This window comes from Epinephelus moara, chromosome 5 (assembly GCF_006386435.1).
Source record: "Epinephelus moara isolate mb chromosome 5, YSFRI_EMoa_1.0, whole genome shotgun sequence".
Taxonomy (NCBI): Eukaryota; Metazoa; Chordata; class Actinopteri; order Perciformes; family Serranidae; genus Epinephelus; species Epinephelus moara.
Genome location: NC_065510.1, coordinates 16187602 through 16202640, shown reverse-complemented (window position 1 = coordinate 16202640; position 15039 = coordinate 16187602). Strand labels below are relative to the sequence as shown.

General features: G+C 41.9%; 1 protein-coding gene across 3 annotated transcripts in view; it reads right to left on the bottom strand.

Annotated features, from left to right (window-relative positions):
• ndst3 (N-deacetylase/N-sulfotransferase (heparan glucosaminyl) 3) overlaps positions 1–15039 on the bottom strand; it is a 60552-nt gene that overhangs the window by 29393 nt on the left and 16120 nt on the right. For all 3 annotated transcript variants that reach the window (XM_050044801.1, XM_050044799.1, XM_050044800.1), the window contains exons 3-5: positions 12096–12183; positions 9822–9976; positions 7238–7423 (exon numbers count right to left, since the gene is read on the bottom strand). In XM_050044801.1, the coding sequence (XP_049900758.1) occupies positions 7238–7423; positions 9822–9976; positions 12096–12183 (429 nt within the window). The remainder of the gene's footprint in view (positions 1–7237; positions 7424–9821; positions 9977–12095; positions 12184–15039) is intronic.

The following is a 15039-nucleotide window of genomic DNA, read 5'->3' as shown; positions in this document are numbered from 1 at the left end:
TAGGGAGTCTGCACAGTTTACCTCCGCTGTAACACTCACATTTGTCAAAGATTTGACAAAGTCTTTTTGGCTGGCGTAAATATTTAATTAACTAAAATAATGTGCACAAAAAAACAAGCACAGAAGACTAACAGAGTGCTGGATCAAGTGTTTAACAGCTGATGAATTAATCTTCTTTTCATTAGGTCATTAAATGACTTAAATGAAGAGCAGAGAAGAAGAAGGTCTTTATTGTGAAGTCCTTGTGGAGCACTTCTCCGTGTGAAATAGAGAGTAAAGGCTGGAAGAGCAGATATTGGTTTATCTATAAAACACTGCAGACTCGTTCACACACACTCACACACACACACACACACACACACACACACACACACACACACACACGCGAAAGAGAGAGAGAGAAGGAGAGAAGGAGAGAGAGAGAGAGAGAGAGAGAGAGAAGGCCACCAGAGCCACAGACACTCAGCACTATTTCACCAAACCAATTATCCACAGAGCTATAGCTCAAACTGATATAGTACATTTTAAAAAGAAATACACACACACACACACACACACACACACACACAAGTATGCATGTTTGTGAGTGAGTGCACGCACACACACACACACACACACACACACGCACACACACACACAGCACAATCCCATATCTCAGTCTGATTTGTTCTGATACTGTGGGTCCAGTGGGTGGCTCTCAATCTGCTGACAGAGACACACAAACACCAATTTTACAGCCTTAAGACAACTTCCTGTCCTCCTCGGAGCAAACAAAGATGGAGCAAGGGGCAGAGGGGAAAGAGATTAATAGACAGAAATTGCAAGAAAAATTGGAAGTGAAGAAATGTGAAAGGTGAGGAAAATGGGACGGTTGTGAGTGATGTGTCGCAGTAACTTTACGAGAGGTCAGGAGGCTCGATGAATTATCACAAGGCGAAAGCTCGCCAGCTGGGTTGTGGTGAAATTATTTAAAATTTAAATTCTGCAAGCAGGTGCACACACACACACACACACACACACACCACAAAATAAACTGCCTCTCAGGAAAATGTTCGGCATCCACGAGCTGGGTTTCAAGTTTGTTTTCTCTTTTTCCTAGCCTCCCTTTGCTGTTCAGTCAGTTCAGTATGCAATGTCTCAGAGCAAGAGATGGACCTCTTCACTGTCTTCCTGCTCTGCTTTCACATTGCTCCGCAGTTTTTATTTAACAATTGCTAATAATAGTGTGTATTTCTACAGTTTGTAAATAGAATTTGACAGAACATTGTCACCCTTAGGTCCACTGAGTCATCATCATATCACATGATCTTCATCAGCAGATGGCGTCTGCTGAGATGTTATGAAATCGTACACTTTAGGCCTATAAGTTAATAGCTATTTTTTTCTTTAGTGTACAATCACCTGAAAAGAAGAATTGTGTTTTTGTTACCTTAGGATGGTAAAATTCTCTCCAGAGAGGAGTTTGACTCTGAACTCACATCATCTTGATACTCACTCAGAGAACAGGTTGTTGCTTCACATTCCCTTAAAAGGTCCAGTGTGTAGGATTTAGGGAGATAGTGGCAGGAATTGTATATAATATAAAAAGCATGTTTTCTTTAGTGTCTAGTCACCTGAGAGAAACACTCGTTGAGTTTTTTGTTACATTAGAATGAGCTTTTTATATCAAAATAGGGAGCGGGTCATCATCTACGGAGTCCACCATGTTGCACCTCCATGTTTCCACAGTAACCCAGAACAGACAAACCGAACACTACCTCTAGATACGGTCATTTTGTTTCTGCATCTCTGCGATGAGTGTCGGAAAGACACTGATTTTTTACTTTATTTGGTGTTTTTACCGGTTTAAATTACCAAGTCTGTTTGTTTTGGAGAGGAAGACACCTCTACCGATAATTTACGTGGAACTTCTGGAACTTAAAGCCCCTACAAGGAACTTTCATTTTGAGTTGATTTTGGCGACCCTGTGGACAAAAGCCGTAGTGTTTTGCCGGAATGAAGCCTACATTTCCCATGAGCTCTAGCGCGTATTGTCGTAAAGACGCTTACCTGGCTCGCGCATGTGTTTGTTTTGGGGATGAATGAAACAACAAGACGGGAAAACTTTGCCCCCGCTCCTATCGGGGATCCCAGCTCACCTCTGCCGCGCCCCAGCTCCACCTCTCCGGCGTAAGCGCCACCGCCGCCGGGGTAAACGCAGCGGTCGGCTGGTAAGGCTGAAGGCCTGTTTGGCGAGCACTTCCACGGCTTCTTGGACTGAGTATGGAGCGGTGCCTCGCCTCTTTATTTCTCGGCACTCGCTGGACCCTGTCGACGCCTGGCTGGTACCTGTCGTCGGCCCACATGAGGTGTTCCAGCCCCGCGGCCCCTGCTCTCCTCGTCCCCGCTGGCGTGGGGTGAATCTGCGCAACCTGCGGCCTCTGTGTGTGGCTCCCCGAACAGCTAATGCCGTGGACCCACCGGCTCCTGCCAGGATTGGGCTGGTAAATGCTAGATCGCTAGCAAACAAAACGTTTATCCTGAAGGATTTCATGACTTCCCGAGGATTGGATTTTCTCTGTGTGACTGAGACGTGGCTGACTGTTGGTGAGTCCAGTGCTTTCACAGAACTTTTACCTGATGATTGCTGCTATTTTAACTCCCTGCGGACGTCGAGTCGAGGAGGAGGAATAGCGACTATTAATAAAGAGTCACTATAAATGTAAGCAGCTAGGTAAGATGAAGTGTGCCGTCTGAGTGCCGTAAATCGCTTCATCCTGGAAGCGACCTGGGGCGGACCCGGACACAGTTTCCTAAAGGTATGGATATACACTATATAGAAATAGCTTATCTTCACACCAATGGTCTCATTTGCTGTTGTAGGTCACGCACAGACATCAGCAGAAACGAGAGACTTTTGCACATCCAGTTAAAAGTTCCTTGTAGCGGCTTTAAGTTGTCAGAGAAAAGAGGTGAGTACACATTAGCAGGTGCTTGGTGGGCAGCCCGTCTGCGACGTGCCAAACAGCATAGGAGAGACACTGATTTGTAACATGAAACTGCTTTATTCAGTTTTTTAACTGGTTTCAGTCACCTGGTCTGGATAGTCACCGGATAATTTGGCCCCTGGTAAAAACCTCCTGAACAATGAACACTGGAGGAAATCCAACTGGGAGGAGTTTCAGCTGGTTGCAATGTGCAATCCTCACCGCTAGATGCCACTAAATCGCGCTAAATCTTACAAGCTAAACCTTTAAGTTGAGTTTTGAAGTTCATTCTCAATATATATATAAATAAAAATCTAATCTCAAGGTCCATTTAGTGGCTGTTGTGGAGCTTTTGATCATATCACATAATCTTCATCTGCTGCGGATGAGGACAAAGACCGCTTTTAATGTAGACAAGAAGTTCAAAAAGCACACACATCGAGACATGAAAGTTTGAATAAACAGAATCGCTGGGCACCTCCATCTGTTGTTGCACTGTTGTTGAGGGACACTGTTGGAGGGGAGAGTGAATTAGATGCAACATACACTGGATACCTCTCAGGCCACCAGTGGTAGCTAATTCTGATTCATAGACCTGAAGTCCAGCTGTGCTTCCTGGAGGTCATTTCATCACAACATTTTGCTCAGAGAATTCAATAACTGTACTGAACAGTGTTCCATGTGATCTCTTTACTAAACATCTGAACTATCTCGCACCAGAGCAGAGCCAAGCTCAGTCTATGAGATCTGATTTTGCATGTCTGTGCTCCCCTATCAGTGTGACTTTAGTGCACGGGCAAAATTTCCAACAATAAGTATATTCCATCCAATATGAACTACTGTCTGAAGTTTTATTTGAAAGACAATAAGAACAAAAGTTTCAAAAGCAATGTTCGGAGAACTGCTGCATCCATCATTTGGGTTGATGGTAAGCTTGAGAGTAATTTTTGCTGGGGATTTAATTTCATTTCAGCCTCTGTTTCCTCTTCAGCTTTTTTTTTTCTTCCCAAAAAGCTTCCTCTCTTGTATAAAACAAAAAATTAGATTTATTTTTGATTTTCTGCCACTTTGTCTCTCCTGTTTTTTGTCTTCCTTTGTGATGCACAATGTTGAATATGCATTCTTTTTCAATGGCTTGTTATCTAATTCAGCGATTCACTGATGCTTCTCAATACCTTACCAGTGATAATGTATAATAACACATTATAGCCTGTCAAAGCGTCAGCTTGTTATTGTATTGAAAGGATGTAGCATTAAGTGGCTGTCTTTTATGACGCTGTGACAAGATGTCAAGAAATAAAAGCAGACTTGTAGGACTGATTAGGAAATTGACATTGCTGTCGGTTCAAATTGTTTGCTCGAGAGCCAAATACGGCGGAACAACATGGACTGGTAATTTTGGTGTCAGATGTGATTGGTTCTTTTGTCAATAAGGGAGCAGTTGTGCACACTGACAAAGAGCCTGACTGACAAGTGAATGAGGAGGAGGAGGAGGAGAGACAGAGGGAGGGACGAAGACAACTTGCTTAGGTGGAATGGGCGACAGGAGTTTTATTCTACCGCTGTCTCAAACAGTGACTGATGAATTATTTATCGCAGCATGAAAGTGTAAAAATACTCTCATTACTCGATTCTTATTCTATGGTACACATCCTGCACATATACAAACATAGAAATGCACACGGACTCATACACACAGAAAAGCTAACCCCCTTTAGCCGCCTTGGGAAGCCATTAAATATTAAATCAACATAGAGCTGTGGTGAGACGAGGTCAAAGAATACATATTGCACACACGCACACACATACGCGTGCACGCACAGAGGTTACACACCACGCGCAGCATCATTGATTTTCTGTTTAAGACCGCAAGAAACAATCAGCACACAATTTACTATTCAGCAAACACTTATTTGAACGCAGAGACGGTAGATAAAAACAGTTTTTCAAAGTGAGATAAAAGAATCTAAACAGACTCTTGTGACTAAATAATTCTGCGTTGAAGCGTTGATTCAGTGTCTTAGAATTTACAATTCATGGTTTAATTAAAGTCTGATGAATTAAGCAAAGATGCTATATAACAAAGACACAGGCAAAGACACTATATAACATAAGAGTTAGATTTGACCATTAACCTCTGCATGATCAATGTGTGTGTTGTAAGAAAAGCACATGATAACACACAGGAATCCCTAAATATGCCCTTTGTTGTGGTATTCATCACGTTTATCAGACGAACCTGACTCACCTCTTTTTGTCAAACACACACATCTATGCTTTGTCTGCCAGGCCAACATATTTTATATGTCTACACAGAGTGCTAGCACCGACTATCTAGGGACCACAACCACCAGCTGTGGAAACACGAGCTAATCTGGCCGTATGCAAGATAAAAAGAAGGGAAAAAATGAAAATGACAAAATAGTGAGGAAAAAATATTAAACAATCACGGAGATGTTTGCCCAGAGAATGTGTTTGGAAATTAGACATGTTGGCATTCAGCTAAACAACAACACCAGAAAAAGGTGTTAAATCATGAACACCCAAAGGTGCACTGTAAATCTAAAGCCCTGTTTCCACCAAGCAGTACCGTTCAGTTCAGTACGCTTTTTTTTTCCTGTTTCCACTATGAAAAGTTGTGGATGGTACCAATGGAACCGTTCTGTACCGTCTCCATTTTTGGTCCCCCCTCTGTTGGGGTACCTAGCACACAGATCTGGTACTAAAAGGTGGAGCTGTGAACACTGCAGTCCGTTGACTGGTTGACAGCGAATGGTCACTCTGCTCAGGGCTGAGTTGTGGCTGGTTCTGAGGCTCATGTAACCACTGCTCATACTGTGGAGACTTTTAAACAGATCAGTAGACTGAAACGATAAAATGAAAGGAGGTTTTGCTGCCTCTTGCAGCAGCTGCAGTCTGAGAAAAATATTTCACTAGGCCGACTGCAAGCAACTTTTAAGGTGGAACGTTAAGTTGTTATATTGCTCAATGTATGAGTTGACGACGTGAATCCATCGGCACACCTTAAATTTCAATATGACAACTTTGACCATTACTTTAGATTTTGTTGTCTCTCTTAGATGACACACACTTTTAATAATGAATGGATCTTGAAGCGTTCAAAAATATATATTAATATTGACTGGATTGTGTTTTTTATAAAGATAAAAGAAAGCATCGTGGAGCGTCGTTCCTGTGGGCTCCAGCAACACTAAACCCCTGAGCTTGCCTGAGAAGGACTAGATGCATCAACCCACTATTTTTAAATATCCCATGGAGAGAGACTGCAGCCTGTTTTATTTTGTTTGTATGTTTATTACTGTGTTTGGGCTTCCTCATTCTGCAGATGATAAACAAGGTGCAGATTGATAAAGGAGGAAATACAGTGAGTGCTGGACGGAGCAGTGAGTGACAATAACCCCGCCCACATTTAAGAGTGCTGTTTGCAGTGGAAACGCTAGGGTCTAGGTATCATGTCTGAAGGGTTACTTTTGGTTCCAAAGGTACCATACAGAAAGTGTTTGGTGGAAACGTGGCTTAACAAGTTGATCTTACTCAAAAACATCTGAGAAACTAAAGTAACGATAACTATTGATCTTAAGTTATGTCTAATTGATAAGCTGACTTAAAATTTAGTTGTGTTAATTTAATTTTGTAAGTCACTGAAACTTGAAAATGACAAGTACAATTAACTCATTTTCTCTAAGTGTCAGCAACTTCAGTAAACCAAACTAGTCTAATTTAACTTGATCACGGCAAAGAGGATTTTGCATACGATGGAGTTAGGACAAGTTCTGTTTCGTTAACATGTTCAAGAATATACAAATATGGCCGACTACTTTGCAACCAGCAGAACACAGATACATAGCAAAGTAAACTTGGTATACTGATGTTACTAATACTTAGAAAGGTTAAGTTATTTTCACTTGTCACTTAAGTTGCCACAACTTCACAAAATTAAGTAAATATGGCTGATTTTTAAGTAAATTTAATAATTAGTTAGGAAGTAAAAATAGCTTAAGATTAATAGTTATGTTTACTTACCTTTTTCAAGGCAATCCGTTTCCTAGATTGTTCTAAGTAAGATCAACTTGTAAGATGTTACACTATACTAATTGATTTCATGTCTGTGCAGAAACATGTCAGCTGATCAAAGTGCATTTGTGGATGTGCATGTGGATGAGCACATTATGCATGTGTACACTTGCGGCATTGCTTATGCACCCCTGAGGTTTTTCACAGACATGTGATTAAGAAAGTCGTCTCCTCACCATGATGTTGTTGTGGATAAAGCCCTTGCGGTAGCGGGCAGGCTTCAGGTGTGGGTACTCCTCAGTGCTGGTGACCTGGATGTTCCACACACGTCTCCAAGCCTTGTATAGCTGCAGGTGAACCGGGTAGACACCTGAGTGGTGAGGGGCCACGGCGTAGCCCATGTCCACTGGGATGTTGTGCTCCTGGAGATGGAGGACATACATACACATGACAGACACACGTGTGAGGGTTATGTACATAAACAGAAGTTATAGTACGTTTACAGCTCTGACAAAGGACACGGTAGGACATAAACACACGAAGCCCACCAGGCTGACCTTGTCGAAGAAGCGCGCGGTTTGTGCTGTGTTTGTTATGATGCTGGCCTTCGGATTGGAAATGAGAAAAAAAAAAGTTTGTGTGAGCATGTGGGAGTGTGAGGGTGGATGGTTGCTGGGTGCATCTTGCAGACTGATGGTGTTGTCCTTCGCTCTGACACACACCTACACACACTGTCAAAGCTAAGCATCAGCGGTCAGGGGATGAGGGAGTGGAGTATGTATATGTGTGTGTACAATAGAGGTGAGGGATCACACTTTATGATCACATTCACCTTCAACAACATGAACCAGCTCTCCTCGCCGTATTGTATGTGGGACACGGCACTCCAGTAGGCTCATACAAATCACTTCAACACACACACACGTACTAACAAAACAGGAAAACAAGGCAGAGCAGGGCAACAAAAGCGCTCGACCTTGTGGACTTCAGATTAATCCAAAGACATTAAAGAGGGCTCAGGTGTGCCCATCAAAATAAGTGCATCACTCCCCAACAGGGATATTTGGTTTTAGAAAATGAGTACATGAGGGTAAATTTTGTTAAAGCATTCTTATTGCTCATGCTGACATAAGTGGTACAACTATTCTCCCAACCCTGCCTCTTAAAAATATGTTCATATGCATGTAATTAGCCCTCGTGAATATGTTCTGCAGGAAGTATAATTTTACCCTGATTATGTTTTCAATTAACATAACAAAGACATATTCATATTGAGCACATCTGCAAAACACTCACTGTCAACATCTGTCACGGGGCGTCGTGATATACACACTCAGCTGAGGTGACGTCGTGACGCAATAACTGGCTAGCGACTAGAGCGAGAGCAAGACACTCTACCTTAGCCTCAAAAAAAGTCTTCAGCTTTTCTATAGATATTAGGGCTGCCCTTTAATAGTTGACCAGAAAGGTCATTAGTCGGCAAGATTTAATTGGTCACTTAGTCGCACAGAAAAAGAAAAGTAAAAGTAAACGTGAAACTCTATTAGTAGTTGCACCTTGTAAAAATAACGCAAACCCTATATGACTGGACCATGTAGGAATTTAATTTGAAAGGACAGACACAGGAAGTGGTCACGCTCAGCAGTCAGACAGGAGTCACATTACAAACCAATCACAGCCGACAGGTATCCTTCCCTTCTTCCGTAGATATTCAGTCTGATAAACACGGAAAAGTTGATCATGTTAGTGCAGGGCTACCCAGAGCTTTACATCTGTCCCACGGACGATAGGCCTCCACACTTTTAAACAGCGCCTGGAAGAAGATCAGCTCTGCACAAGAGTAGCGCCTGACCTCTTGTTTTCCAGGAGGTTAAAGACATGGTACATGTACGGCCCCTAATTTCCAGGGCTGCTACCTGCGGTTATTCCACAGGCTAGTTAATAACATGTCGGGCAGGAAATCCAAAGTGTGGGATCATTTTGAGAAGGTGAAGGACGAACCCAAGGTGATATGTAAACTCATCTTCATTGGTCGACTACAAACATGACGTATCATCTGAAACATGGAAGTAGCTACATGCCCATTAGCCCACAGCGTCATTAACAGGCGGCTCGCTCAGTGTGTGACGTGCACTTGTAGATAAAATATAGGCCTATATTAATGAAGGTTCATTAGTACGGTTTTGTATTTCTCTGTAATGTAGCACAGTGTTAACAATGTTACTGATACTATTCTTTCTCACACCTTCAACTCAAACCATTGTGTTGCCCCGCCCAAAATATATCAGCCGAAGAAGAGTGAATCTAGGGTTGGATATAACTTTGACTTCTGTTGGCAAGTGCCTTTACAAACAGTAACCAACAATCCTGCATAGTATACCTTCAAACCGAACAACATGAAAGACAAATGACATTATCCCGCCTTACAGTATCTACTTCCTGTGGTGGTGGAAAGTCACACAAATGTTTTAAATAAGCGTAACAAGGCAAACAAGGCACACATTTTGTTTCCTGTAAAGCATGTTACATGTAACATACGCTGTGTGTTCTTTGTGTTGTATTATTCTACTCTAGCGCTTTGACCTGCAAACACCGTGCGTGCAATCTGCTGCGGCAAAAGAAATAACAATCACTAACAGTAAAAGACGTCCTTGAAGAAAATGCAATCACGGGAAGCGAGCATGATTAAAAGGACACACAAGAAGAAAAAAGCTAAAGCAGAACAGACAGCTGCAAGAAATGTAAAAAGCTAAAGCAGAACAGACAGCTGCAAGAAATGTGTGTGCATGCGTGCGGTGCATGCGTGTGCATCCATCTCACCAGGGCGAACTCCTTGTTGAGGACCATCTGCTCCAGCAGTGAGGACTCGTTGTGGAAGAGGTGAGGCTGCATGTGGCTCCACATGTGGGGGAACCACCAGAACTCATCCACATACTTAAGTAGTAAATCGTCTCCCTCGTCCTCCTCCACCGTGCCTGCACGCACAAAAACACACACACACACCCGCGCGCGCACACAAGGACAAAAGGACAAGGAAACAAGATGTATAACTGGATGCTTCATGAGGATTCAGAGTACATTTGAAAATTGTTGCTTTATAAAACTTCTCACCCAATTAAGGTAGGAGTATCGCCAAGCAACTAGGTTGTTTTAAGGTCACGTTGCTAAATAAGATGGCAGTCTGATACCATGGTGATGGAAAGTCATACATAGCAATAATAGATACTGTGGTAAATTATGTTCTATTGTGCATCAGATGTCTTGTAATTATAATCAGGTTCAGTCCCACCACATGTTTTTCCTTTCAGTGTTCCTTTGTTCTCTGGCTGCAGATTTATACAGTTTAACTAGAAAATCAATAAAATACACCCTTGGAACCACAACAGAGCTCAACGCACAGCGCTATGTCACCATATCACACATATATGCCTTGATTAATATCACTCCATAACTAAGTATCTACAGATTGTATGAGATAAAAATATTCTTTTCAGTGATGACCACTGTGCTGCAAGTTCATCCTTCCTTTATTAAATTATATTTGGTCGTTTATTTGCCACTGAATTTGCGTGCAATAGTCTTTTAAAAATATTTTTGGTACAAAATCTAAGACAGTATCTAGTCTCATATCACAATGTCAATATATCTGTATTTCGCCCAGCCCTAAGGCAATCATTTAGATTTAATTATAATGTAGTAACAATAAGCTACTCTTGTTTACTCAGATTGACACTGAGTAGCATCTAAAAATAAATCATAAAGATCATGTTATATTATGTCAACTGATTTGTATGACTATTGTTTTTCAGTTGATGGATTGTGCTAGGTGCAAACAAATGTTAATGTGAAATTTTTAAAACCTAGCTTAATCGCGGGTCTAATAACCGTCTGTCGAGTTATTCTAAAACACAGGAAGACAACAAAGGCCCCAGAATTGAAAGAATGGGTTAATGAAATGGTGGAAATAGCACCTTATGAAGTAGAATAAATGGCGATCAGGAGAAAGGAGTATCACCTTGGGATTCATGTCTGAATGGAAGAAAAGCCTATATAATCATGAATTTATTATATGATTATGTGACCCTGTAGAGTCCTTCTGAACTTATTTGTTAGTTTTTCTTTATGTACTGGAGTCCACCTCCACATTATAAAAAAAATATGTGCCTTGTATTCTTGTATCCCTGGAAAAGAATATACGTACACCATGTTGCGAGCCTTTCAAACCAATGAAAACCTGAATTATATTAAAAAAATAGTTGCATCCTCCTTACACTTCATCACAAAACCAAAAAACAACACTTGAGGATGTTCAGATCCACAAGATTTGTGCATGACCTTTGGCATGTCGAAGGTTTAAGTGAAAAAAAAACCATTTAACTACCGTTCACTTTTTTGAGACACACACATATAGCTTGGTGAAACACAACCTGCACTACCTACGATATCGTCGGTACAGATATAGAATGCCAAGGCACTCCTTATCAAGAGCTCATTATCCTTTTAATTATAAAAGGAAATTATAATTACCATTCATCATTACATTTAGATTCAAGATGTCTAATTATTTCTTGACATGGTTGTGTAGGTACATACATATGTATGTATGTATGTATACATGTATATTTTTTTCTGATCTTTTTCCACTCATTTTGTGTGCTTCTCGTTGTATTTTTCTAAATTATGTTATGTTATGTTAGCTTGGTTTATGTTTTTCTTCCTTCCTTCCTTTGTTATTGTTTGTTTTTCGCCTTAAGTTGAGGGGCGGTCCGTCGTATAAGCCAGTGGCTTCTTGACCTCTCCTGTCTCACTTCCTGTTTTCCATCACCTGGATTTTATGCAGTCTTATGTGTGAACAATAAATAAATAAATAAATATAGCTCTTAACAACTTTACCCCAAAAGCACATTTTAAGAATTGGCATTTTAAGCATCTACATAAACCCAATGAAATTAAATATGTAATATCTGAATCATTCATACAAAACATCAGTCTAGATTATTAAAACAAGTCATGTTATTTATATTTGTTATAGTACTGTGTATGCCTGGCACTGGTATGCATGTTTGAATGGAAAGCGTAATAAATAAAACACACCTGTGTGGTAGAACTTCCCAGAGAAGCCGAGGTTGAAGGTAAAGTTGGAGATCTGAGAACGAAGCTGTTTCTGAGTATCGAGGAGAGCCTGCAGACACACAGACAGACAGTTAGATAGACAGACAGATAGATAAGAACATTAGTGACAGAATCAGTGTATCAGGTTCGTCTGTCCCCAGCCTGCACGTGTACAGATACACAGCTGATGTCTCTGCTTCAGCTCTCATGTCTCTCTGCTGTATATTGAGGTGAACTCTGGTTCCTCCGAGAACTATCATGAGTGCTGCGTGTACTCATCAGTGCTCATCCTATGGCTCGACAATGGCAGTCGGCAACATGCTGTTACAGCGTGTTCATTAGCTCGTTCTGTTTTTCCCCGTGTACTAAGTGTTCCAGTGGCTGTTCCTGTCCTTAAAGTTACCTCAGTCTCTGGTTTCAATGCTTGAATCAGGATTTTCTCCACTTATTTAATGACTTCATTAGTTTACTGGCCTTTAAACAAAGACTCTGTAATGAGTGTTAACTAAAGAGAGTTGCACACTCGCACACGCAGTCACACACACCGACAGTAATGCGAGTTAATGAAGGTCAGTGCATTAGTAGCCTCTGGAGGGTGGACTAATAACCCCCGCACACACTCCTCCCTTCTCATCATTCTCTCCATCCATCCCTAACACTACCGAGTGAAGCCCTGCATCCAGACTCTCCCTCTCTTTCCCTCTCGCCGCCTCCTTTCTTTCTGATTCTCCCTCTATTCTTCCATCTTACCGCTTCTGAGAACCTGCAGTCGCCTCTCTGCCCCCCTTCCCCATTTGTCTTCCACCTCCCCCCCACCCCCCACCCTTCTCTGAACCTCCATCTCTCCCTCGCTTGCTCCGTGAAAATGTCACATTCTCAGGAGACGGGGCTGTTCTAATTTGAAAGGAAGGCTGAAGCAGCATGGAGGAAAGATCGCTCTCTCTCCCTTTCTATAACACTCTCCCCTTGCTCTTTCTCTTGCACTCTCCCACCCCGTCTTCTGGCCATAGTTGCACTTCTCACCGTTTGCTCCCACACTAATATTCTGTTTATTTATGAAAGTTATAATTCCCTGTATATTTCAGTCTGCTGGGTCTTTCTATCGGGCTGCACGCCACGTCTCCATTACCAATCTTTGCCATGCTGCTTTTAATCGATCCCCAGGAACCCTGCGTGATTTACGAGACCTGAGCAGCTGATGTCAGAGCAAGGAATCAGTTCCAGGCAGTCTCTCTCTTTCCCTCTCTTTCTCTCTTCACCCTCTCTCCTCCTGTGTGCAGTGCTCAAAGTGGGCCGGTACTCACTGGTACTCTGTACTGACACTTCTACATTTCACTCTTTGTTGTACCAGAACTTTTTCCTTTGCACCAGCACTTCTCACAAGCTGCCGTTACTCTTTAATGCCCTCAGCATATAAGGTTCTCTGGGTGATTCATAATGGTCCTAAACAAACTGCATTACCCAGGAGGCACTGGGAGCACTACGTAGGCTACCCAGGCGGCAGTACGTGATTCTCAACTGTTTCCGTTCTTGCCTGCCCACTCCTCTCTGTTTATCGGTGTGTCCACTGGTTACTAACCTGGGGGTCCCAACTCCCATTAGGGGTTGCAAAGGCTCCACTGAGGGTTGCATATTGTGTATATATACATATGTATATATACACAATAGAGCTATATGTCAGCATTTGATTCATTTTGCTGTGGAGAAAACTGAATAAAAATTCTAAAGTTAAGATTATTATGTAGGACAGTGGTTCCCAACTGGTCCACCCATTCGGGTCCAGATTTCTTAGTCATTGGTTCAAGGTCCACACAGTTTAACACACACAGCATCATAACTGCTTTTGGCCATGGCGTCAAGCTAGTTTGCTGTCTCTGTGAAGTAGCTGTCTGTTATCCACTCACTCTACTGCAGGAAATGGACTTGAAATATGAGCTTTGTGCTGGAAATTCACTGTACTTCAAAATATAATATAATAATACTATAAACTTAAAAAAAAAAATCTCTCAGGATAAGGGCACAGTGAAGACCTGCACAACACAAGCTGTATTAACAGGGCTTCCACTCTTTGCTAAACAGCCTCATCCTGCATTAGAAAAGTACAGAGTTAAAACAACCAAATAGCTAACAGAGCAATGGCCAAGTGTTGGGGAAATATAAACACTGAATTAGTCAAAAAAGAAGACTACCAAGTGTTTGTTAAAAAATAAATGACAGATAAGCATATACAAGTTCATAAAAATATCAGAAAAACTCATCTCTGATGCAGTAATCACAGGAAAAAATCTGCTCAAAATCGTTCGTTTACACAAGGGTTGCCCCCTAATAGTCGACCAAACGTAAGTTGACCAAATTGTAGGCGCTGTGCCTTGTCAAAATAAATCAAAACCTATGTGAGTGGACCATGTGGGAATTTAATCTAAAAGGACAGACACATAAAGTTGCCACTTTACAAAACAATCACAGTCGACTGATTTATGTCCCTTCTTCGGTAAATACGGAAATGGCGATCATGTTAGTGCAGGGCTACCCAGAGCTCTACATCTGTCCCACAGACGATAGGCCTACACACTTATAAACAGCACCTGGAAGAAGATCAGCTCTGCACTCTGCAACCTGACACCTGCCTCAAAAAAAGGAGTAGCGCCCAGCGCCCGACCTCGCGTTTCCATGGGGTTAAAGACACGGCATGTGTACAGCCTCTAATTTCCAGGGCTGGTACCTGCTGTTATTCCACAGGCTAGTTAATAACATGTCGGGCAGGAAATCCAAAGTGTGGGATCATTTTGAGAAGGTGAAGGACGAACCCAAGGTGATATGTAAACTCATCTTCATTGGTCGACTACAAACATGACGTATCATCTGAAACATGGAAGTAGCTACATGCCCATTAGCCCACAGCGTCATTAACAGGCGGCTCGCTCAG